Source organism: Artibeus jamaicensis, unplaced genomic scaffold, assembly GCF_021234435.1.
Source record: "Artibeus jamaicensis isolate MK-2021 breed Jamaican fruit bat unplaced genomic scaffold, CSHL_Jam_final scaffold_3307, whole genome shotgun sequence".
Lineage (NCBI taxonomy): Eukaryota > Metazoa > Chordata > Mammalia > Chiroptera > Phyllostomidae > Artibeus > Artibeus jamaicensis.
In genome coordinates this window covers 1,862,742-1,886,929 of record NW_026522040.1, presented here as the reverse complement: position 1 = coordinate 1,886,929, position 24,188 = coordinate 1,862,742, and the positions used below count along the sequence as shown (strand labels likewise).

Sequence of the window (24,188 nt, the reverse complement as noted above, 5' to 3'; positions counted from 1 at the left end):
ACGACAATGATGACGACGACCACACTGTAACAGGCCTTGTCTATGCTATTTGCTGAAATCAGAACTGTGTTTGGCACTGACCCCTGATCTATGCCAAATGATGCCGTTTCAGCAGGTGAATCAACCTTATTTATAAAAAGACAAGAAACTACAACCAAACCCAGCAGAAGGCATCTCTGAATTTACTAAGGGGAAGGAAGGCCATCTATGCAACACAGACAAGCAACGGGAAGGAAAATAAATTCTTTCCACCAGCTTCACTTTGCAATCGGTGCAGTTCCTAGAGCTCCCCCTGCTGTCTGCACCTACTGTACATTTTCCTGGTGTGGTGCAACCGACAATGCACTCCCATAGCCAATTATTTCCTTTCATCCTAGGTAGGCAGAACAGGGGGAATAATTTGCATTTAATGATAAAGAAATAGACTCCAGAATAATTTGCCCAAGGTCACAGAACTTGTGTAGTGAAGACTTAAACCCACACTCTACCTGAGTTTTTTTTTTTTAAATAGCACCAACTCTCTCTCTATTGTGTAATTTATTAATAGACTTTCTAATGGGCCAACTATTTAAGGGAAAACCCAGGGGCCTAGGAAACCCATGATTTAAAAAAAAAAGCAAAAAGAAACGGCAGCATTATAGTATGTCCATTAGCCACGATTAGCAGGACAGAGAAATATTTTGGCCGAAGGCACAAACTGGACTTTGGAGGGGGTTGGGAGGGCAGTTCTAATCAACAGCACAATCATCAATAGCCCCCTGGCTCCAGCAGCATGAGACATTTACAAGGTCACGTTAACAAAGTCCCAGAATACCCTCAGTCACAGGCAGGTGTGGAGGCTACAGTACACTCAACCTTTAAAGCAGTCACAATGTCAGACGGAACTTCAGAAAACCGGGAAGCCCTTCTAGGAGGGAAGTAAAATCCCTGATATACAAAGACGATGGGTAACTACATGGGAACATTTTGAAGAGGACAAAAGGTCTTGAACTAAGAGGCCCAAGTGAGTAAGAAGCTACGCAGATGATGTGAGCCCCCCTCTCTCCCCGCCACTGAGCAGGGAAAGAGAAAATACCCCCAGCTCACCAAGACCAATTTTCTCCTTCCTTCTGCTTTACACTTAGAGCTGTAACTAAGAAACCCTTCATTTGCATTAACAGAATTGACATTGCATTTCTACAAACTCTATTTGAAAATTAGTATCCTGATAAAGTCAAAAGACATTTGTTCATGGGCCGGGGCTACATGGGAAGTCTCTCTAAATTTCCATTCAGTTTTGCTTTGAACATAAAACTGCTCTAAAAAATAAAGTATTTTTAAAAATGAGAATTGTTTTTCTTAATTTAGACTAATGAAATCAGGCAAGAGTCTGTCAAAGAAATTCACATATGGCACAAAACACAGAAACAGTGAGAAACTGAGATCCTCCCAGGTGAACTATAAGACAGCTTGGGAAATAAATTAGCTAGTTTACAATGCCTAGTTTATACAGTCTTGCCAAAGAGCAGTCATGTGCCCTAGACTTTCTGGGAGCCCGAGAACAGGGTGAGCTGTTTACAGAGAGGCTGCAAGTATCACAAGAAAGTAGACTGACGTGTTCAGCTCAGAAGGGGCCTGCTATTTCCAGTACCCCAGAAGATGAAAAGTTTTCTTCACTGTTCTCTCCAGTACTGCTGTGCCAAGTCTGGGCACAAAGAAAGGACAAGAGAAAGGAAATGAACCCCTTATGCCATCAAAGTAGCTCAGATCTGCCCAGCGCACCTGGAATCCCCTCCTCTACCTGCTCACTGTCCCTGACCTGACTGTGTTTCAGCTTCTAGGACTTCCGTTAATTCCATTCCTTGCTATACAAACAGCAGGATTTATTAACCTTGGCACTGTCGACATTTTGGACCATTTAATTATTTGTTGTAGGGGCTGCTCTATGCATTGCAGGATGTTTTAACAGCTTTCCTGGTCTCTACCCACTAGAAGCCAGTAGCACTTGTACACACAAACACACGCATGCACACACACCCATTCTAGCTTTGCCAACCCCAAATGCCTCCAGACACTGCCAATCACTCCAGGGGGGCAAACTCATTGCTGGTGGAGAACCACTGACACAAAGGAAGATTCCTTTGCTTCTGGGGCTCTAAATAATCCCACTGGAACACAATTTCCCTTCCAAAGAGCACCAGGAAATGACCACTAGACTCAATTTCATGCAACTGTACTTCCGTTATCTGTACAGGACTTCATACTGGAGTGCAATTCAACACATACAGGGCGGGAGGTCTAATGGAGAAAGCCTGGGCTGGAAACGGCGGATGCGCTGTGTAAGACAGCCCCGCACCGGTTACTAACATGACTTGGGGCGTGTAAGTCATTCTGTGAATGTCTCATGACCTCTACTTCATAAGTCCGAATGACATCTGCTTTACAAGGTCTCTTGTATAGATAAGAGAAGGGAAAGGAATTTGAAGCCCATTTATTGCCTGATACATGTCTAACAACACTTTTTCCTCTAGTGCTCAACACTGAACAGACAGTACACTCTCCAAAAGGCCACGGCAGGGGAGCGGTCACTTGCCGGGAGCAGTCTCTGTGCTCAACAGCCTCCCCCTGGATCGTGGGGAGCAGGCTGAGCATCCTCCCAGAGGCACCGTGCTGTCAGTTGCCGAAGGTTGCAGAGCATTGAAAGACAAAGAAGGTATCAGAAAGCACCTTATACTCCCCACAGCTAGGAAAGACCCAGCCAAGGGCAATGAAAATCAAGTTACTAAACATACTTCATATTAAAATGAGGGATTTTATTTAGGGAAGGACTGTATATTTTTAAAGGATCGCTAATTTGTTTAAATGTTTCATGACATCCAAAGAACTGATTTCAATATATGATTTTCACATAGGTACAACAAAACACTCTTTTTGGTTCTAAATAATTTGAGGACAGGAAGGCGCGTCCAGTTGCTCATGGTAGTTTCACTTCTCAGTGTAGGACTCAAAGACATGGAATTTAAAGTGCTTTCAACATGCCACTCACCACACTCTCACGGTGTAAGAAGTATATTTTCAGTTTACCTGGCTTAGAACACCTTTCGATCATCACACACAAAGCAAGATGACAAGTCTAGTTTTCAGCAGCAACAAAACTTGTTTTAAATTGTACAGTAGGTACTTATGCTAAAGCTGCCAAGAGAAAAGTCAAGGCAACTATTTCCAGAACGCACCCAAGGAGAAAGCACTAATACCATGGCTCCCATTCTCAAGGATGAAACAAATGTCGGAAAAGTTCAACACCTACAACCTGCAAAAGGAACCAAGGAAATGCCATGGGGTTGTCCATCATTAATGAATACTCTAAAAGTTTAGTAAAATGACTGTCTGGCCACACCTGGCTGGTGTGGTGTGACTCGGTTGGTTGGAGTGTCATCCTGTAGACTGGAAGGTTGAGGGTTCAGTTCCTGGTCAGAGCACATAGCCAGTTGAGGGTCTGAGCCAGCCAATGGGGGTCGGAGCGCATACAGGCAACCAATCGACATTTCTCTCTTGCATCATGGCTCTCCCATTCTCTGTCTCTCTCCGAAAGCAATGAGAAAAAATGTCCTCTGGTGAGGATAAAAATTTAGTAAAAGGAGAGGCCAATCAGGCGCAGGCACGGAAATGCCCTGGTGGGTGAGGAACAGTAGCCAGCATTCATTCATGGAGCTGCTTTAGTTACTATGTACACCTCTGCACCTGAAAAACCCACAAGTTGTTGAAAGTACTTTTGGTATTTTTACATAACACTAGACTCGTCCAACTACTTCAGAAGGAGTACAGTGGCTGACTTTTAGGAGGACACAGGACAGAGCCTCTGTCAGCCACGGTGCCCTTCTGTAACCCCCCACCCTGCCGCTATATACTATTTCCTATCAGTTTGGGGCTGGAGGCCATCTCCATCAGTAAATAAATGGCTTTAAGAAAACCTGAACTTTCTCAAATTCCAAAAACATACTTTCAGTAATTCAAATAGAAATTACACTTGTGCTATATGTCAAACTCAACTTTTTTTTGAAAAAAGATTGTATTTATTTATTTTAGACTGAGGGGAGGGGAGGGAGAGAAATGTCAATGTGTGGCTGTTTCTTGTGTGCCTCCCACTGGGGACCTGACCTGGCCCACAACCCAGCCGTGTGCCCCAACTGGGAATGGAACCGGCAACCCCTTGGTTCGTTCGCGGGCCAGCGCTCAGTCCACTGAGCCACACCAGCCAGGGCTCAAACTCAACTTTATAGAGCTCAGAAAAGTTTTATCAGAGAACTTAAAAGAAAGTCTTCATGATACACTTATGCCATACTCAAAAAAATCATTTCAATTGAACTAAAAGTGTTAGGAAAAATGACTACTATGTGAATGAAGTCTTTCAAACAGACTTATAAAATCAGACTGTTTATGAAAAATGTTATTCTACTTAAACAGAGTTGACACTCAAATTTCCAGAATTATGTTTATTTTTAAGCAAGACAGACGAGTAGTTCAGAGCAGATTTGCGGAAGGGTTTAAAAGACTTGAAAGTAGAGATTAGACGAAGTGAAAAATTCTTAGAACTCACTCAAATAAAAGAAAATTCCGAGAACTGCAGAACTGAACAAAGTATAACAAAAAAACATGTAAATCTTATTCCCACTAGAAGGAAGCAGAAAAGACATAAACAAGAAAAAAGAGGCCTGAGGGTCAGCTATGACTTGTGCTTTCTACCCTGTCTTCACTTCCTTTCTCCCTGTCTAGAACGCTGTCCCGATCTCGTCAATGGATTTTTACTCCGTTTTCCAGAAGTCTGTCTTTTCCCTTCCATCATCCCAGATGACAGCACTTCGGATGGTCTGAACCACACTCATTTGGCAGCAGACGAGGCTGCGACATCTGCCGCGGTTACTGCTTCGCTGACATGCGACTCGTCTCTTCTCCCTCACCCCTCGAAAGGTCAGCCGGTGGCTGGGCATCTTAGAAATCGACATGTGTCCACGTGCCAGCGGAAGCAAAGGTCCAACTTGAGGAGCTGGCAAATCACTTTGCCCCCAAAGCCTGTTTAATTCATACCTTAATCATGCTATGAATCAAACAGTTCTCTCCAAAGAGATGCAATTCTTTCTGAAAGGAACAGTCAGCTGAGTTTCAGCATCTAAAGGGCTTCTCTGCATGAAAACTGAAGGAATTTCTGTTCATTTGGCCAAAACTCAAATGATACATTCTTAACAGTTCTTGAGATGTCAAAACACAGGCAATATAATTTAAAAAATCCAACGCACCAACATTATTAAATAATATATATATTTTTAAAAAGATATCCTGGCCCTGGTGGGTGTGGCTCAGTGGACTGAGTGCCAGCCTGTGAACCAAGGGGTCACTGGTTCGATCCCAGTCAGGGCACATGCCTGGGTTGTGGGCCAGGTCCCCAGTAGGAGATGTGCAAGAGGCGACCACACATTGATGTTTCTCTTCCTCCTTCCCTTCCCCTCTAAAAATAAATAAATAAAATCTTATAAAAATTTTAAGAAGATATTCTCATATTATGTATTCAAGATAGCAAACAGACCTACTGACTATTCTATCATCTTTCTACTTCAGGCACTATTCACTCACTCACTATGCACTTTATTTCCTCGATTACTTTAGCACCAACGATCTCATAAGCTAAGCATCGGCTACATTTGACAAATGAGGGGCCTGAGTCGCTCTGGAAGCTTAAAGAATTGGCCCTGGGTTACAGGGCTGAAAAGTGTCCAAGTCAGTAATCTGACCCAGTCTGACACCAATGTTTCTTCCTACCACCAAGCACACTCACCAACTGGTCCTTGTCCTGGCAGGCCTCCTGGGCCAAGATCAGGGGAGGGCAGGCATGTTCAAACAACCACGCTGTGTGATAATCAGCGCTATGCTGTATGAAGGGGCATAAGGAAAAAGTGAACACTTCTGCCACCTTCTGTGTGGGATAATCGGGGACCGGAGAAGCTCGGGGAAGAGAAGCTGAAATGGAAGTAGGAGAGGCATCCCATACAGAAGGGAGAAGCAGAAGCAGCTGATCGCAAAACAGAAACATTTTGAAAGATAAGGAGATGTGTTTTACACAATGTGTACTGTTCCTATAAGATCTATAATTTTGTTTCAGGGGAGAATCAGATCATCTAACGGAAACCATGAAAACATCCAGATGTTTGCTTTATGAAAGATGTAAGGAAGCGGAATGTATTTTTAAAAAGAAAACCATGAAAAATGTCCCTATATAAAGCTATACATGGAATGAGAAAAAAAGTCAACTTAAAATTTACTGCAAAAGATACATACATTCTAGAAGCGTTATAACCTGGATGAGATGGAACCTTAACCAGAATATACAAGCAACAGAGCTGACAGATGTGTGCTAAAGTCCAATCTAAGAAACGTATGCAGTCTGAGGCTGGACACTTTGAGTATGGCTTTTGAGTAAGCACACAGCTGAGCACCGACTCCTCCTCGGTGGGGACCTCTTTTGATGAGCAGGGGAGATTAGGGCCCAGGAGGGGACCCTGACGTACTTGTCTTACATCACCCAGACAAACAACAGCTGCAGAGACACAAAGGCTATCACATCCCCCTGACATCTAAGGTCTAAATCTGCTAGAAGAAAATAAACCCAGTAACATTCACTCCCTGACCAGCTCACTTTCTCAAGGTGAAAACAGAAGAAAACTTTGTATTCTGGACTCGTGACCAACAAAGAACTAGTTGCCTATGGCAGACAGCGGCCCTAAAAATATGTGACATACCTTTAGGATTTAGAGAAACGAAGAATGAGAATAATGAGAACTGAGTTCTTGGATGGCAGGCATGCTGGCTAGTTTTGCAGTTACCACAGTGAATTGCCATCACCTGTTTATGTGTTAGGCATTTTTCCTACTAGACTGTGAGCTCATTCAGGAAAGGGGCCTTGATTTCATTGTCTTCATATACAATGAACAGTTCCTGAGCTGAACCTGAAGAGGTATTTGTTTCCTAAATGAATAGCACTGGGCATGTGCTTCCACGTGTTTTGAGACAACTTTCCAAGAAAGGTAAAAAAAAAAAAAAAAAATGGCCGTGGTCCCACAGCACAGTGCTTCACAGATCTCAAAAGATGCTAAAATATGACATTCTGACTACGCAATGATACACAATTCTAGTAAGGAAAAGAAACTGGAGGAAATCCGCAGAAACCAGTTACTGAACAGGGAGAATCTCACGGAATTCGACTCGAAAAGCTTAGGAACGATGGATGGAGATATGTAACCTACCTGTGTAACAGTATCATAATCCTTGAGGATTAAAATCAGAATCCATAATGATTGAAGCACGGGGAAAATGCTGATGGAAAGAGAACGCTAAATTCAAATAGGAGAAAATTAGGAAGAGTCACCACTCAGCGTGGTATCACGATGTTAAGCCCCAAGAGAAGACAAAGCTATGTAGTTCCACCTTCATTTTGCTTCCTTCCCCCTTCTTCAGGAGAGAGCGCGCAACCTTCAAACCAGAAAGGACCGATGAAACCATGTGCAGAACTGTGGGCAGAGATGCAGCGTGTGCGCACACGCATGCACACACACACACATCTACTTCATGTCAGTAAGTTTAAAGTCTCTAGGTGCAAAATGATTTTAGTCCTCAGATAGGATCACGAAACCACTGTCAAGAGAAGTGCCAGATAAAACAGGAAACAGCAGACTCTAGAAGTTACATGCTCGAAACTAGTTCTTGGAGAAATTCTGAGATTAAAAACCAGGTAATTTCTTTTTAAATGAGTAACAGTAGGTTTAAGCAAGCACTGCTCTCTTGCTTGTGTTTGGGGGAATTTTCATTGGAAATGCTACGTAGCATTTTGACTTGAGTCTCAGTTCCCTTCTACCTGGAACGCACAGGAAGTTCCACTTCCAATTTTGAAGTTGGCGCAAGGAGTCATGGAGGCGGGGCCTACTGACAATTGTTTCATTTGGAAATGTCCTCCTTCTGTACTCCACGGTCCCTTCTCCTTTCCTCTTCTCTTGCCTGCCCAAACCAGCTAGCTCCATTCCCACCCCACCGACACATAAATTCCACAAAACAAAAGCAACAGAGTAACCAATGGGGGCCAGAGGCATATCCATAAAGAACCAACTATACTGTTTCCCGCTGATGTGGCCCAGTTGGCTGGACATCATCCCACAAACCAAAAGGTTGTGGGTTCAACTCCTGGTCAGGACACATGCCTGGGTTGAGGAGGTTTGGTCCGCAGTTAGGGCATGTGCTAGAGGCAATGGATTGATGTTTCTCTCCCTCCCTTTCTCTCTCTCTTCCCTTCGCTCTAGAATAAAAAGAATTTTTTAAGAACCAATCATACCAAAGTAATTTATTCTCTGAGTAGGGTTCTAGGATGTCATAAATATATCCTGAATTTGGCAGTTTCCGGTAAGATTTCTGATGGTAACTTTTCGGGGTGGGATGGTCGGGTATGGCAGGGGTAACAGCCGTGTATAAGAGGAGCCGCACAGAACTTAAGGGACCTTGTGTGAGCCTAAAAGTGTCTGCTTGGCAGATCTTTGGACTCCATGCTTTTTATTATGCTTTAAAAAACCCACAAAGTTAATTTCAATACACAAATAAAAGCCAATTCTAGAGATGACAAGATCTGTAATTAAAATTTCAACTATTCTTCAATTTAAAGCTTCCGTACAAATGTTATTAGTAATAACATTTATCTATCACTTTACAATCACACAGTTCTTTCAAAAGACAAACTTGTAAGATGGTGATATACAAACAGGGTACACTCTACACCAAATTCGAACGTGAAAATTAACAGAAAGACATTCAGATTTTAAAAATCTGAGCAGTACAGGGAAGTACTACAGAGAAGTGCAGGATGAAGAATCTAACTAGTCATGTGTATGAAGAAAGATCTAGCTTGTGAGACCATAACTATATTTAATATGGCAACTGGGTAAGGGAACTTTTAAAAGGGTAACATTAGGACCAGATAAATAGATAGATGTACAATGTCTAAATTAAAAATTTTATGCCACTGGCAGATCACAAATGATAAACACTCGGAGCCTCAGTTTCCTCATTTACAAAATGAGGATAATACCTACCCCACAAAATATTTTTATAAGAGAACTCTGTAAACCGAAAGGAATATACAGATATTAGTAATAATGGTTTTAATTAAAAAGTAGATTATCGAATCATAGCTGGATTATTGAAGTGTGAGCCTCATATTTTGAAAGGCACTCACTGCCACGCAAATGTCTGTGTAGAGGACTGAACTACAGAGGGAACTATAAACCATGTGAAGTGTCAAGTGGCTGAAAAGGACTAAGGATGTTTCATAGACATCTAGAAGTTACTAGACAAGTAGTTAACTGCTTTCACCTATTTAACCAGAACTGTAAATGGGGAAAAAATGGTTTAACCAAGAGAAAAAGTTCTTTATCAGTTACAAGTTGCCCTAAAGAATCCCTCTACTATTAAGAAGTAGATTGGTAGTGACAAACTAGTCACAGGGCTATAAAGTACAGCACAGGGAATACAGTCAATAACATTGTAATGACTATGTATGGGGCCAGGTGAGCACCAGAAAAAACAGGAGGAAAACTGTGTAAAGCGTAGGATTGTGTAATCATCACTGTGCTGCACACCTGAAACTAATACAAAATAATATTGAATGTAAACTGTAATTAAAAAGTAAAATTAAAGAGTTCTGGAAGGAGAGGCATTTTATATAGAGACCTTCTCAACTGTGTGTATGGTAAAAGTGGGTTTAGTTGTGAGTATGCAAAACAGGGTTTATTTTTGTATTATTTATTGTACAATTTCCATATGAGTGTGTGTACATGTGTATACATATATGTATATATGTGTATATACACATATATACACACACACAAAGGAAGACTGAGGTTAATTTGTATCATCAACGAGAAACCGATGTTAAGAAAGGTGTTACTGGGTAAATTTTTAAAAGTCTGCGTGTGGCTGGCGGGGTGGGGGTGGTCCTGGGGATGTAAGGAACAGTCAGGAGTGGAGGACGCCAGAGCCCCGAGGTGATGAAGACAGAGGGACAGGACTGATCACGGAGTGGCGAGAGGAGCCTTAACGCTGAGCACCACAGTATAAGCAGGAGGTGACTTATAACTCATGTCCAAATGAATCAGATTAAGAGCTTCCAAAGGTCCAGATGTAATGCAAAGCAGATCCAGGCTTCGCGGGCCTCCAGAAGCAATCAGACACTAACATGACTCTCTCGACCATTAGTTTTCATTCCATGAAGATTTACTGCCTACCCGGTATCATTTTCTCTGGAGCTCGATGTTGCAATATGGTACAGCAGTCTCCTAAAAGTCATGCTGGTCCGCTTTGTTTTTGTATCTCTTTAGTGGATCACTGGAGGTTGGCCATTCTGAGCAAAGTCAGTGATGGTTTTTCATCGGTTAGTGTCAATAAATTATTTTTATGGGGGAAAAATTCCTCTTCATGCTTGTAGTCAGACCAAAGTATTTTGCCAATGATGGCTATGTGTCTAATGAAATTCCTAAGATTTCTGATGTTCCTAATTTTCTAAAAGTTATTAAAAACACCAAACCCAGTGTTTTATTCCATTAGATCACACAATTCACTTTTATTTCAAAAGTGAAGATTAGTCTCGTCTTTTTTTTTTTTTTTTCCTGGAAAGATGGCTCCTATCTTAAGGGTTTCAATCAGTTACAAAAATCCCCCCAAAAGAAGGCTACAATTATTCATGCTCTGAAACATTTTAATTAACAGATTCTTCAGAACAAAGCTAATAAGCTTCATTTTCAGAAAGTATTTTGGGGCATTAAAACAATAATTTGCTTTATTTATTAATTTCAAAAACTTACTGCAAAACCTGAAGTCGCTTCCTCATTATTTGACATTAAACCAAATGAAGCAGATACGGTACCGGCGCAGGGATGGGCACTTCCGCCCGACAGACCAGGCACGTATCTTGTTCTTCCTCATTGTACTGTTTATCCGAACCAAGACACAGCTGTTAAGTTTTGAGATTGCTTTATACACATTTGACTTTCAAAACAAGCTTTATGCTTTGAATTTAACTATTTTATCTATGTAATGTATGATTAAAAAAACACAAGAGTATTTTATTCTTTCTCCTCCTTACTACTTAGTCACATGTTGGGGGAAAAAAAAACCTTTTTGCTTCTAACTTTCAAACAATGTCTTGATTTTCAAAGAAGTAATACTAGTATCACTGATGCATTCAAAGACTTAAATGCTCACCACCGGTCCACCAGGAGACTTAAAAATAATTTATATTTATTTAAATGTTCATCTTTAGCTATGATTTATTACAGCTGAATTTGGAAAAAATTTCCAGAAATAGTTTTGACAGAATCAATTCTCAATTAAGCGTTGAGTCTTACTGTGCAGGAAGGAAAGAGGGAAGATCAGATGAGTACACTCTCAAATATAGACTAGAAACTACATTTCTCACTTAACTATATCCTGGAGCTTTACACTGAAAGAGAACTAATATTTTAGTGAAAAAATGAATTCTATTAAAAAATTACACATACTGGTAAACACTGAATTTTAGTCATATTGCCTAGAAGAATTACGTGATTTTTATTTGTTTATTTTTCTTTTTAAAGATTTTATTTATTTTTAGAGAGAGCAGAAGGGAAGAAGGAAAAGAAACATTGATGTGTGGTTGCCTCTTGAGTGCCCCGAACTGGGGACCTGGCCCGAAAGCAGCCCGCCATGTTCCCTGATTGGGAATAGAACTGGCAAACCTTTGGTTTGTAGGTCTGCACTCACTCCACTGAGCCACGCCAGCCAGGGCAGCATTAAATGATTTTTAAAAGAGCTAGAAAAACTTAGAAGTTGGGGAAAGTGAATAATGACAGTCTTACAGTATCACAAATCTTTATCAATTTGGCATTTAACAGTGCATGGTTGGTACTCAATCTACTCCCAAACCCAGGCTATGCTTTCTGTTTAAACAAACGTGTTGTTCTGAATTAAAAGAAAGAGGAGAGAATAAGATCACTTAAAGTCAAAGCCAGTCTGGAAGGGTAGCAGACTGATTACTGGGGAGGTAACTGGGCAGCCCCATAAGGACAGAGCCCTCTCCTTCGAAGAGGATCAGCTCAGGCCTGCCCGGGACCCCGTGGGGGAATCACACGGGTAATGCACATTAAGACCTAGTTGAGACCACCCCCTCTCACTGTGCTAAGTTACACAGAATAAGGCTCAGGGGGGTCAAGAATGAAAACCTGAAGGCAGGTTTCAAAACAAAGGTTGCACGGCTGTGTGTTAAGTATTTGGAGATCAAATGTGCATTTCAGTAACAGGCTTCATTTCAGCCACCTACCATTTAAAATACAGGTGAGGTGCTGGGCATGTACACCTAGCAGCACAGACCACACTGACATTCAAGCAAGACAGGTTTATACCTACCTATCTGGGACTAGGCAAGACCACGGCTAGGCTAATGGTGAATGTTAACAGTTCAGGAGTAAAACCAAACATACCTGGTACCAAATCTCACCCTAAATGGGAGGTGAGGGGACAGGGTACATATCAGTAAGCCATAATCATATATTTTCATAAAAACATAAGTAGAACAATAGTCTGTAGCCCAGCACTCAGCTTGAAGCCAATAAGAAACCCTGCTACTTGGTCGATGAAGTCATAACCCAGGGCCTCCTTTACCTTTAGCTGGATACTCATTAAAGATGCAATTAAGAAAAAAAAATAATAAACAGCTTCAGAATGTCAGTCTTGCAAATACTAACATGTACAATAACAATGTTCAGAAACATCCCCGTAATGCTGCAGATTGCTAAGTTCTGCTCCCAGACACATCCCTTTGGGATGCAGGGCTGTTAGCAGCGTGAACACTTAGCACAGTCTTTGGGACAGGACCTCACCTATCAGGAAATGGCGCTAGGCTACTGAGGTTGATTGCGGTCAGCTTTCCTGCATTTGTTCTTGGACATGGTGATGGTATCATCTTTAAAATTCTTGTGGCACTTTCCCTGTTTCATATGCTGAAAACAACCTCCTTGGTTAAAAAAAAAATCTGCAGATATGCTCTCATTTTACATGGTGTAGCATACAGGAGCTCTTCAAAGATGAATTTGCGTTCATGCCTTTCATGTGGGTGTAGCGCATCTTGGTGCCATTAATACCAGACTTTTAAACGAGAGGTGTCCCCAGTCTAGGGTCATGTGTGTTAGTTCAAAACTAGTTTTAAAAGAAGTTTAAACACTTTTTGGCATTGCAGAAAAATTCTGGGTAAACTTAATTCCACCTGTTTTACTCTTTATTTGAGTTCCGACACTGGTAATTATTTTAAGTCTGTGTTAAGAGTACCCCAAGGTTACATTTGCCCCCTGCTAACGTTGCTCCCAAGTCACTGGCCCACACTGAACACAATGCTGTTTGGGTAACTCACAGGACCTGGGATAAGACCGGCTGAGAGATGGACACTCTGCACCGATGTTCACAGCTGGAAGCCCTGGGCTTGCAAGAGCTAATACAACTGTGAGATAACAAAATTTAGAGGAAAGAGATGTTTTGAATCTTGGAAGCTGTTTTTCTCCTTGAGTTGCATGAATGAAAGCAAACTCAGAAGATGGATTGTGATTATGAGCCCATCACAGTCCTTCCGAGTCTTGTTTATTATAGGTATTACTGGGTCTTTAAAAGGAGGATTGTTAGAGACTGTGTTACAGGCTTCATAGCTCTGAAATTTCATGATTCTAAGACAAACCTTGTTTTTTCTTATCCTGTCCTTAGGTTTTCCAGAAGAGTGTGACATGAGACGAGTATCCTTAGTAATGGGAGTGGAATTTGATGAGAAAAAGCTATGAAAATATGTGTTTAGGAAAAACATGACCAGGGATGAGATGGTATAACTATTATAACCTCGCTGCATTTAAATAGGGCCTCTATTTCTTTAAGAAATATTTAGAGAAAGACAGAATATAAATGCAGCATTTATCCTGAACATATAAATTAATCAGAACACAGCAGGAATAAAGACATGAAAAGCCATTGAGATGGCCTGACCCTTTTTTCTCCGGTACACCCACCAGGTGGAGGATTTAATTGAAAATAGGTGTGTGTGTACACACACACACACACACACACACACACACACACACACAACCTCATACTCAGAGCTAGGCTTACCCTTTTACTTCACTGAACAAACCTTTTCTTATGTAACGCTAATCAAATGTCACAAAGACAGAAAGACCATTATTGCCATTTCAAAATTATTCTGATGGTAGTTTCAAACATTTTCACCTACTCAGGAAAATCTGAAAGTATCGCAAGGCCTCTTGCCTACAACTCCTTGTGCTCTTGGCCCACGCCACCTTCTGGGACAGAGCCGGGCATCAGGGTTGCTTGACGTACAACATGAGCACCACCGTGAAATGCGGGTCCTTTAAGGTGTAAGACCTGCCTTTCAGTCTTCGGGTGAAGCACTGGGTCCCGGTGCAGCCGCCGCCACTCAGCCCCAACAAGAAACGGGCCTGAATTCTCAAGGGCTGGAGCGGGTGGGTTCTTTGTTGTGCTAGTTGAACACTTAGATAGTTAAAGAACAGTATGGGCCAGTGAATTGTACACTTTCAAGTAGTTAATGCTACGCTATGTGAATTTCACCTCAATTTTTTTTACAGTATGGGGTGCTTTAAAAGCTTTACAAGTTATACTGGTGGGGGTCTGCTTTGGAACTGAGTACAACAGTGGGTCCCAGAACCAAACAACGTAACTGTTCCGAGGACCGTGTGTTCCTGGGTCAACGTGGAGCTTCCAGGAACCTTCAGAATAGCTGTAACTGGCTAGTCTGTGAAGTGGCTCTCTCCGCACAGATAGTGAAGTGGGCTAAAAACGAAGTCAGGTCAATAGCTACCTTAGGCAGTACAGTAGGAGGGAAAAAGGATTGGTTCAACAATTTCCAGGGGCTTCATGGAACTTCTAGGTACTTCGGTCCGATTGTCAAGCAGCTCAGATTGCCCTCGGTTCCAGGAACCAACCCAACAGGCGTGAACCCGATTTCCGTGTAACTCAAACCCAGGGAAGGTGCCTGAAAACTCTGTGGAGCAGAGTAGATTCTCCTTAATGAAACTTGACTTCTCAAGAGCGATTCTCTAGGAAAAGCTCCTGATTAGAGTAGCTGTAGGCAGGAGCGCCCAGCACTGTAACACTAATGGCAGCCAATCCCAGGGCAGCAAGGAGGTCCAAGGAGCGGTGGCTCTCCATCCTTTGGCACGGTTCCACACACAGTATTCTTCATCAGTGTCTCGTACTTCGAAGCATTGTCATTGTTAAATGTCCTACGTGATCTCTCAGCTCACGTATATGAAACAAGTCCAGTGCATGTAAAATATTCTCGTGTACTGGAAACGAGGTACTTTTGCTCTTAATCGAATAAGGAGGAAACATATGTTCTATATCTTTCTATCTCCATCCCTGTTCCACTACATCTTTAGCAATTTTCCCTAAAGGTCATATCTAAGAATACAAAAATGTAAGTACCAAGAGATTAGTATATCAACTTGCAGGTACGTATCTATTCAAACAGCACATTCTCTTTAGGGGAAAACTGTTAAAATATTTTTGTAACATGACTTGCTATAAAAGACACTTTCCCTATGCAGAAGGAAAGTTGCTTCTTTCCAGTTTGTATGCGAGTGTGGCAGAAAGTAGCTCACACCTGTAGTGTGGGCTCCTCAACCATGAGACTCATGATACGCTGCACCCGCTCTGTCTGAATCCTTCACATCCTAGGTAACACGTCGGCCAATCCCTCACACTCTTTGGGTTTACCGCCACCTGCTCAATCTCATCTCTGGCTTTTCTCAGGGCTCCCCCTTCACTCTGCTTCCACGTCCTCCCATTGTACTTTGAGAAAGGAACGTTAATTCCATTGCATGGAGATTTCGGTTGGATGATCAATTTACAGGAAACCCGCCCCAGGAGTCCCCAGGCAATACCATCCTTTCCCTGGTTCTCGTTCATCGAGTCTCAATTCCCACTCTCAGGAAAGGACTGGAAGGAAAGCAGGGAGAGAGGAAACTGTAGGGCTTACGAAAGCCAGCCTCCTTTCCAACCTCTGGCCCTAAAGTTAAGGTAACTCTCATCCTTTTTCTGGCTCACACTCATCATCATTCAGCAGTGGTCCCTTAACCTGTCATTTGCTTAACAGGACTAGACCTGTTCTTTGTCCTTACGAAATCTATAATCACTGAACTCTCTTCAACACACCGACACCACTAGTTCTTTCCTGCCTTAGTGGAATCTTCTAGACAAGCTTAGGTATTTTGATGTTATCGTCGTGAGTACCTTTTGTCCTTCTCTTCTTCGCCTTCTAACCAAACTCTCAGTGTTTGCTTTGTCCACTCCTCCTGCTTTGTGCCGAACCCAAGGAAATGCAAAATCATACACATCTAGACTCTAAAAATGTTAAATCTGATCCTTATCTTTACTCAGCAATTCTTGAATTCCTTTCTGATGCCCTCCTAGGCCTATTCTCACAGATGAATTCAGTCTCCTTTGTTTGCCGGCCCCCAGCTCCACTCTCTTGCCCCCCATTCCACACAGCATGCCTTTGATAACAGCTGAGAAGGGCCCCTTCCTGTAATCTCATGTTCTCAATTCTCACATTCTACTCTCTCTCCTAAATTCTCTGATTGGGCCTCCAAGTAACAGTGGAAGGTACCTCCCGCTGCTGAAAGCTAAATAGTGACCTCATCTCCTCTGGAAGGCTCGCCTCTTCCCAAGCACCTACAGAACCCCACCCTCTCTCAGCAGTGTCTTCCTCTCATATCTTCAGGTACTGCCTTCTAGGTCTACCGCCCATCTAACCATCATCTTGTCTGGCTCCTCCCCGCTGTCGCCAAATCTGGAACTGCTCTGTGGCTGCTGCGCCCAAGTCCTTGACATTGCCTTGTGAAGCCAAGGAATCTGGTTTCTATCAGTTTCTTTTGAAATTCACTTTTAAAGATCACTAGAGACTTAAGCAAACCCAAAGGTTTTTTTTCCCCAGGATCTTTCTGACTTCTAACTCATCATTTCTTCTCCATTCCTATCACCTTTCCAGTCCAAGCCACATAATTTATCCTGGCCAGTGATGACACACTGCAACTGCTTTCTAATCAGCTTCATTTCAAGCAAAGATATCACCAAATTCACCTTCTTAAAATGCTACAATCATCTTTATCAAAGAAACTACAGTTCTCTACCATGGGCCACATCCACATCGAGACTCAACTCTTCTTAGCATTCAAGGGTTTTGAACACTCATGGCATCTTCCTATACGACCTGTATACCTCAGACGAGTCCAGCTGCAATCTGTCCTTCCCTCCTGACCCCCTCAGACTGTGCTAATCTCGATCTCTAATTCTTTGTTCAATCTGTTCTCGTTACTGTATTTCCCTCTTTCCTCATCTAAATTTCAAGCAACCTTCAAATAAAAAAAAACCAAAACAAAACACCACACTTTTTATGAAGCCTGTCCTTGAACTGGCTCACAATAAATGTCTAGTGAACCACTGGACACCATGCGATACAAATCCTGTCATTTCATGTGCAACGCCTGTGTATGTTACTGCCGTAGCACAAGGAGACAATGTGTTAGGTACTCATTCCGATCAGAAGGCTGAGGAGAGAGAGACACAGCCCTAAGAACTGAAGGACTAGCTCGACACTAGATAACTGACTTGGGTCATGTTTTGTAGAAAAAGACATATACTGTATCATGTGTTGGGTTTTCACCTCTTTATAATTTTTGTAAAATACTGTTTTCAATTGTATGATACAGTTGACTCTCTTACAGCCAATTCAGCAGATTTGAGGAAGCTTCATGATCAAATAAACACAAAAATCCCAAAAATCCCTCAACACAGGAAAAAATGTCCCCTGTTTTTTATGTATGCATAAGTAACATGGGGTCTTAATTTCGTAAGATTTCAATGCCCCTGCAGTTTTATCCTTTCTCTGGTCTTTCCGAGGCAGTGCCCCTGGGGAGGGGCTCCCTATAAACCCATGTGACCGCAGGGAGCTCCGGTAGTCTCGAAGGTGCTCGGAATGCCGTGCAAAGAGGGGCCATGTCAGTAGATATGTGCACATATACAATGCTTTCAAGTTGTGTTCTTTAAAAGAACACATATATAGAAAGCTCTACATAAGTTTGCAGGATGCTACTAAGAGTGGCAGACGTGCACACACGCATCCTGTAAAATACTTAAATTAGAATAATAAAGGATGCCTGCTCTGTGTCTTTCACTCCTGCCAAATTTTATATTTAAGAATTTCAAGTATCAGTATTTAATACCCTCTGTTGCCACTGTCAGAGCAATAAATGATGAAATGAGTCTGGACTGCAATGGCCATCCTTGTGGTTAAAATACAGCAAGAGCTGACCTCACGGAAATAACATGAAATCAAACTGTTACTGGACTGTTACCCTTGACCATAGGGGCTGAACTTAACACAACCTTGTATCCATCAAGCTCTAGCTCAAGTCACTACACGGAATAGGCACTTGAATGTTTAATTAATGCTTTGTTGAACTAAGGGGAGAGTATAGGAAAGCACCTGGAAAACAAAATGCAATAGGAGAATGAAAATTATCAATCAGAAAACATTTTCTAATGGAATCTTTAAGAAAGTGAACAGGCATTTGATATTCATCATATGATTAAAATCCTTCAGTCTAGGTGCCAATTTCCTCCAGTGGCATTGAGAACATTTTGGGGCAGAAGTTCCTAGTTTTTCCTTGAGGGTGTCACCAAATCCTTTGTGAATCTACTAACTATGCATCTTCTCCCAAGACACAAAGGGACGGATGTACATACACACAAGCTCATAATTTTGCAAGTACATCCGAAGACTTCTGGACTCCAGGTACAATTCTTGATTCAAGGAACAAACTAGTCACCTTTTAAAGGTTAAGTGAGTCCCTGACTGATGTGGCTCAGTGGGTTGAGCATCATCCAGCAAACTGGAAGGTTGCCAGTTTAGTTCCTGGTCAAGGCACAGGCCTGGGTTGTGGGCCAGGCACCTGGTTGGGGCTGTGTGAGAGGCAACAGGTTGATATTTTTTCTCTCTCTCACATCAATGTTTCTTTCCCTCTCTTTCTCCCTCCCTTCCCTTCTCTCTAAAAATAATACAATCTTTAAAAAAACCAGGTTAAGTAGGTAAAAGCATACAAAATCTCCCTTGTATATGACAGATCAGTGATGCAGTAATTCATCAAAACTAATTTGAAGATTTTTTTTTTTTTACAATTTCTCATTCTTTACCATCATTTGGTTTCATCGATCTACTTGCTATGTAAAGTGATACTCTATGTGCCGTATACTTTCTTCTGTGCTTTGGTTCACTTAATTATGACTATGATTTTAAGACTTCACTTTATTAAAAAAACATTCCAGCCCTGACTGGTGTGGTTCAGTTGGCTGGGCGTTGTCCCGAAAGGCAAAAGGTCACCGGTTCGATTCATAGTCAGGGCACATGCCTGGGTGGTGAGCTGGTGTCTGGTTGGGGCGTGTGCATGAGGCAACTGATCACATTGATGTTTTTTTCCCTCCCTGTCCTCTTTCTAAAAATAAATAAACAAAATCTTTTTAAAAACCATACTATATGAAATATTAAGTAAGCAAGAGAGTGATGCTTGTTTTTCTTCAGCCTGTAAGATTTCAAATTACAAAGATAGGTAAAGGATAATCTTTAGCTTTCTACGTGAAAATATGTAAATCGAAGCCCAGTGGCTTTAGAAGCACTGTCCTGACATACGGTGTGTGCGGAAGTGGGGAGGGAGGAGAAGGAGACAGGGAAACACTTATGGGTTCCAGCAAGTCTGGGCAAAAGACCTGACAGTTTTTTGGCACTGGATGGGAATGAGAAAGGAGAGAGAAAGCTACCACAGGAAAGAACTCTTGTTTCACAGGTGGATCTCTCAGCACAGAGAAGTAAGTAAATAGGAGCTAACCACCTCTCATGTCTTTGTAAGAAGATCCAGGAGATGAAAGGCTTGCACTGATGGCTGGAGGAAGCAATGCTCCACTCAGCTCCGGGAGCTCAAGTCTGTTCACAAAGCCCAGGGCCTCAGCATCATGGGGTACATTTAAGTGAATGTCTTACAGCAAAAAGAAAACCATCATGAAGCCATGATAAAAGGCTGCTAGTAAGTTGACAATATTTCATTTGTATTTTCTCAATTTCTTGTAATGCTGCCCTAAAATGACTTGCAAACTTAGAGATTGTCATTTATGCAGAATTTCACTAAAATAATTTAAATAGCTAGAAAAGTAGGTCCTTCTATAGCCTCAGTTAACCAAATCAAAGGATACCTAAGAAGAGATTTTAGTTTACCCCACTATAACTCAGGACAAAGCCATTTAACTGGTATTATGTCTAACGGAGAGTAATCAGATTTTATGGACAGAGGCGCCCTCGAGAACTCCAACTCCAACATGATGTTATGTATCATCTCCTCATTAGGTGTTTCATTATTTATTTTAAACCTCAATGCTTCCTTTTTCAGTATTCACATTACCCTTTTAATATTTTTAACAAATGGAGGCAAATCTGTTAAGTCACAATAGTTTTGTGGAAACCCAAGAGCAGCTGTGACTTCCCCCTTCTTGCCAGGTGCGTAGTTCAGGCCATGTTTTCTGAACCGGCTTTCTGTCCACTGCTCAGCTCTGAATTCAGCTTACTGTCTTTCGTCATCAGTTTTAAACATATTTCAAAAAGTCGTTACCCCAAAATATCACGTCACATTATGTCCTAATAAAGCACTCCATTCTGTTCTGGGATTAATTTAAGATTATCTGTGACAACTTACGTGGCCTAAGTTTAGAGGATCCCCAACCTCTTCTCTTCCACCTTAGTCCCATTCTGGTCAGGTACTTGTAATATGGTTTTATTATCACATTTCAATGATTAAACAATGAAATTTCCAAACAGATATCTCACAGAAGTACCTTTTGTTCAAAGAAAAATGTTACACTACCATGGTTGCTTTTCACATACAATATTTACCCCATATTCAAGTTTCTGATAAATCAACTTAGGTTGAAATTCTGTTTCTGAGGCATTTCCTGGTATACTAGGCAGTGCATTAGAAAAGAGATTATATTGCATTTAGTCTATAATGATTATTTTTAACCGTCTATACATAATTAACAACCATTCAAAAAGAAAGTGCAAATGTGCAAATGAGAGAACAAAAACAGGTTCTACACATGTAATGCATAATATAGGATATAAATCCATACAACTAAAAACAATTGCTGACAACATCCTGCTGACCATTAAACGACACCACCAATTTTGTCTTATATGTATTCTTTCTTAAGTATTCAAAGAATGCAACACACATTACTTTCTTAATTTTCAAATTTTTCATGATTATAGTAGGATATTACCATTTTTTTTCACAAATCAGAAAACAAGGAACTACCATTATCTTTGTATATTTTCAATAATAGAGCCAAAATAAGAACAATTCTAGCTAATCTCATTTGGGATCTTAATTAGTACTACAAGTTTATTTGTGAGTTAAAAATAGTATCACTCATGAGAAACAATGCCAAAATGATTATGCTCATAAATTGTGTTAAACGCCTAGTGAAGAAATACTTTAGCAACTATGAAGTAACACACTAGTTGTAGGCATGAGGAACGTTTATATTGGCTCTTTTGGGTGTATACATTAAATGCAAAATCAGAAAGGAATCATGCAAAAATCCGGTTGCCCATGCAAGCACCCCAGAGTCTAATCCTCTCCTCTCAGTTCTGGTGTCAGGCCACAGTAGTGTGGAGACTTGTAGGCTGCTGTCCTTGTTGTAATGAATGGGAAGAGGCTGACAGTGGCATGGTCGAAACCTTCACCTCTTCTTCCCCTGTGGAAAAGTCAGTCATGGTCTAGTTACGGGTGACTAGATTTGTTCACAGTCCCTTTAAAATGACTTCAATATTTGGAATACTGATACATATATAAAATACATGCTTAATGGTTGGAATCTGGGTGTGAAACAAGTATGAATTTTAAAATATTAAGTCATCAAGTACCTGGAAAGTATTCACACTCTATAAACACATCCTTACATTTAATAATACTATGTCAGATATGAGAATATATTTAGCGTTATAAATATACAAAAAGGAAAAAGAGACCAGGAAAGCCATTCTTTTCCAAGCCAATTGGACCCCTTATAAATTCAGATGCTGCTAACAGTAATAGTACCTTGTGAAGAAATTAAAACCAAATTTACAGAAGTGAAAATGTGATTTTTTATAAGGAATAAAGGACAAATCCATGTTTTAAAAGCAGAAATTATATTTAGAAAAGAGAAATTAAAAGATAAAAATATTAATTTTGCAAATTACCATACAGCATCTGAAAATTTACCGTTAATGTGAGCTTTTCAAGTGATTAGAAAATAATACAATGCTAACAACAACACAATGATCCAATTGGCTGAAAGCGAGATGACTACTTCTAGGTCAAAGAACCATACATGAAATGAGATCAGTTCTCCTAATTATAACCGATAATTATTTGATGGCAAGTGATTTGTTTCACACATGACTCAAAATTCAATCAAGTCACTGTTAAAATAGCTAGTTCAGAAACAGAGAAATTTAAAGAAAAATTCCCTCTTGTAAGTAAAACTGAATGAACAAAAAAATGAAAAGAAATGATGCTTACAGACTTAATTATTATTTGTTTTTCCAAATAATTTTTAGCATTGTAGAATAAAAACATCTTAGCATAGTTCTTGAAAAACATATCTGCAAAATTACATTTGGAAAGATAACTGACAAGAAGAAAAGGACTTTCAGTCTTCAGAACAGGTTATTTCATGATCTTTCAGTAAATTGGCAAGGACTCTGTAAACCCTAAGTACATAACAAGGAGGGTGCGAAAGCAGAATTTGATGTTGGAGTTCTTTGTGAGAACATGGTGCTAATGAACACTCAGTAAAAGATTCATTCTCATCAAGTCAATAAACTTCACTCGAGTTTGTAACTATAGGCCATATCCCTGACCTCAGCCAACTGTCTCACGAGTATACACTGTTGATAAAAAGGAACCTGGAAGTGTGTGAGAACAAAAATCAATGTTCACAGCAAGGAAGCCAAAGTAAGGTGCATGCCAGTGACCTTCACGCACGAACGAGAGCGTCAGTGTTGCAGTGGGAAAACGTTCCAGTCACTGAATTTGGGATCTGAGCTCTTACTCTAATTCTCTTATAACTTAATGTGTGGCCTTAAACAAATTATTTAACCTTTCTGGAACAGTTTTGCCACTCCTAAAATGAAGAGTTGGATAAGTCACTTTTTAGGACTAGAAAAGTCATCTTTTAAAACGAAAGCACATGGTTCTAATAATAAAAAGATCTGCAGGGACTTTCTATAACTCCCACTAATTAAAGATTCCCCCAAGAATATTTACTTCAAAATCCCTTCTAATTTAACCGAACGTGCTGCCAAGAATATGGTGCTAAAAAAATTTTCCTAATTAAGGAAATAACTAATTTTAAACACCAAAATGTTTCCCATTAGGCAAAGGGAATGGAAGCCACATTTCTGTCAAACCTCTGGCAACTGTCCTTCCCATGACAGGTTTCAGATATGTCAATTTTAAATAATTAACTGAAACAAATCAAAACTAACAATGTAAATACAAACACACAGATGTGGAATCTGTATAAGCAGGTGACTGCCACCTGAGTATCGGCTCCTGAAGCTCAGGGACCCTATTTTGCTCCACAGTATCAAAGGATGACTACGCCTGCCTCTTCCAGTGTGGAACACTGTCTAAGCACATGTTTAAGTGGCTACTCTCACCGACAGAGTGGGTACTCCCCATTATCCAGCTCTTAAGGAGAAGCTACCCTATATAAAATACTATGATATTTACTCATTGCAGGATACAAAATTGAACCTATTTCCACAGTTCAACACAACTATAAATGAGTTGCAACTAGCAGTGGGGGAGGCAGACATTGCCTAGGTATTCAATTGCTTCAAATTAGACACAGTTAAAATGTACATAGTTTTCTAGACTTTTACTGTCATGTCTAATTACTACTAAAATACTAAATCATCTGGTTACAATTATGCAACTATTCTGTTTTGAGGCTTATTAGCACATTCGGCTTCCTGA

The 24,188-nt window shown here is 40.8% G+C and overlaps 1 protein-coding gene across 6 annotated transcripts in view; it reads right to left on the bottom strand.

The window, feature by feature from the left end:
• Positions 1-24,188, bottom strand: part of CNOT4 (CCR4-NOT transcription complex subunit 4) — a 141,119-nt gene that overhangs the window by 3,323 nt on the left and 113,608 nt on the right. For 2 of the 6 annotated variants that reach the window (XM_037165875.2, XM_037165876.2), the window contains exon 11: positions 7,083-21,918. The exons of the other annotated variants lie outside the window; for them this stretch is intronic. In XM_037165875.2, the coding sequence (XP_037021770.1) occupies positions 21,818-21,918 (101 nt within the window). In that variant the 3' untranslated portion in view covers positions 7,083-21,817. Of the gene's footprint in view, positions 1-7,082; positions 21,919-24,188 lie in introns of those variants that run through there. 6 annotated transcript variants of the gene reach the window in all.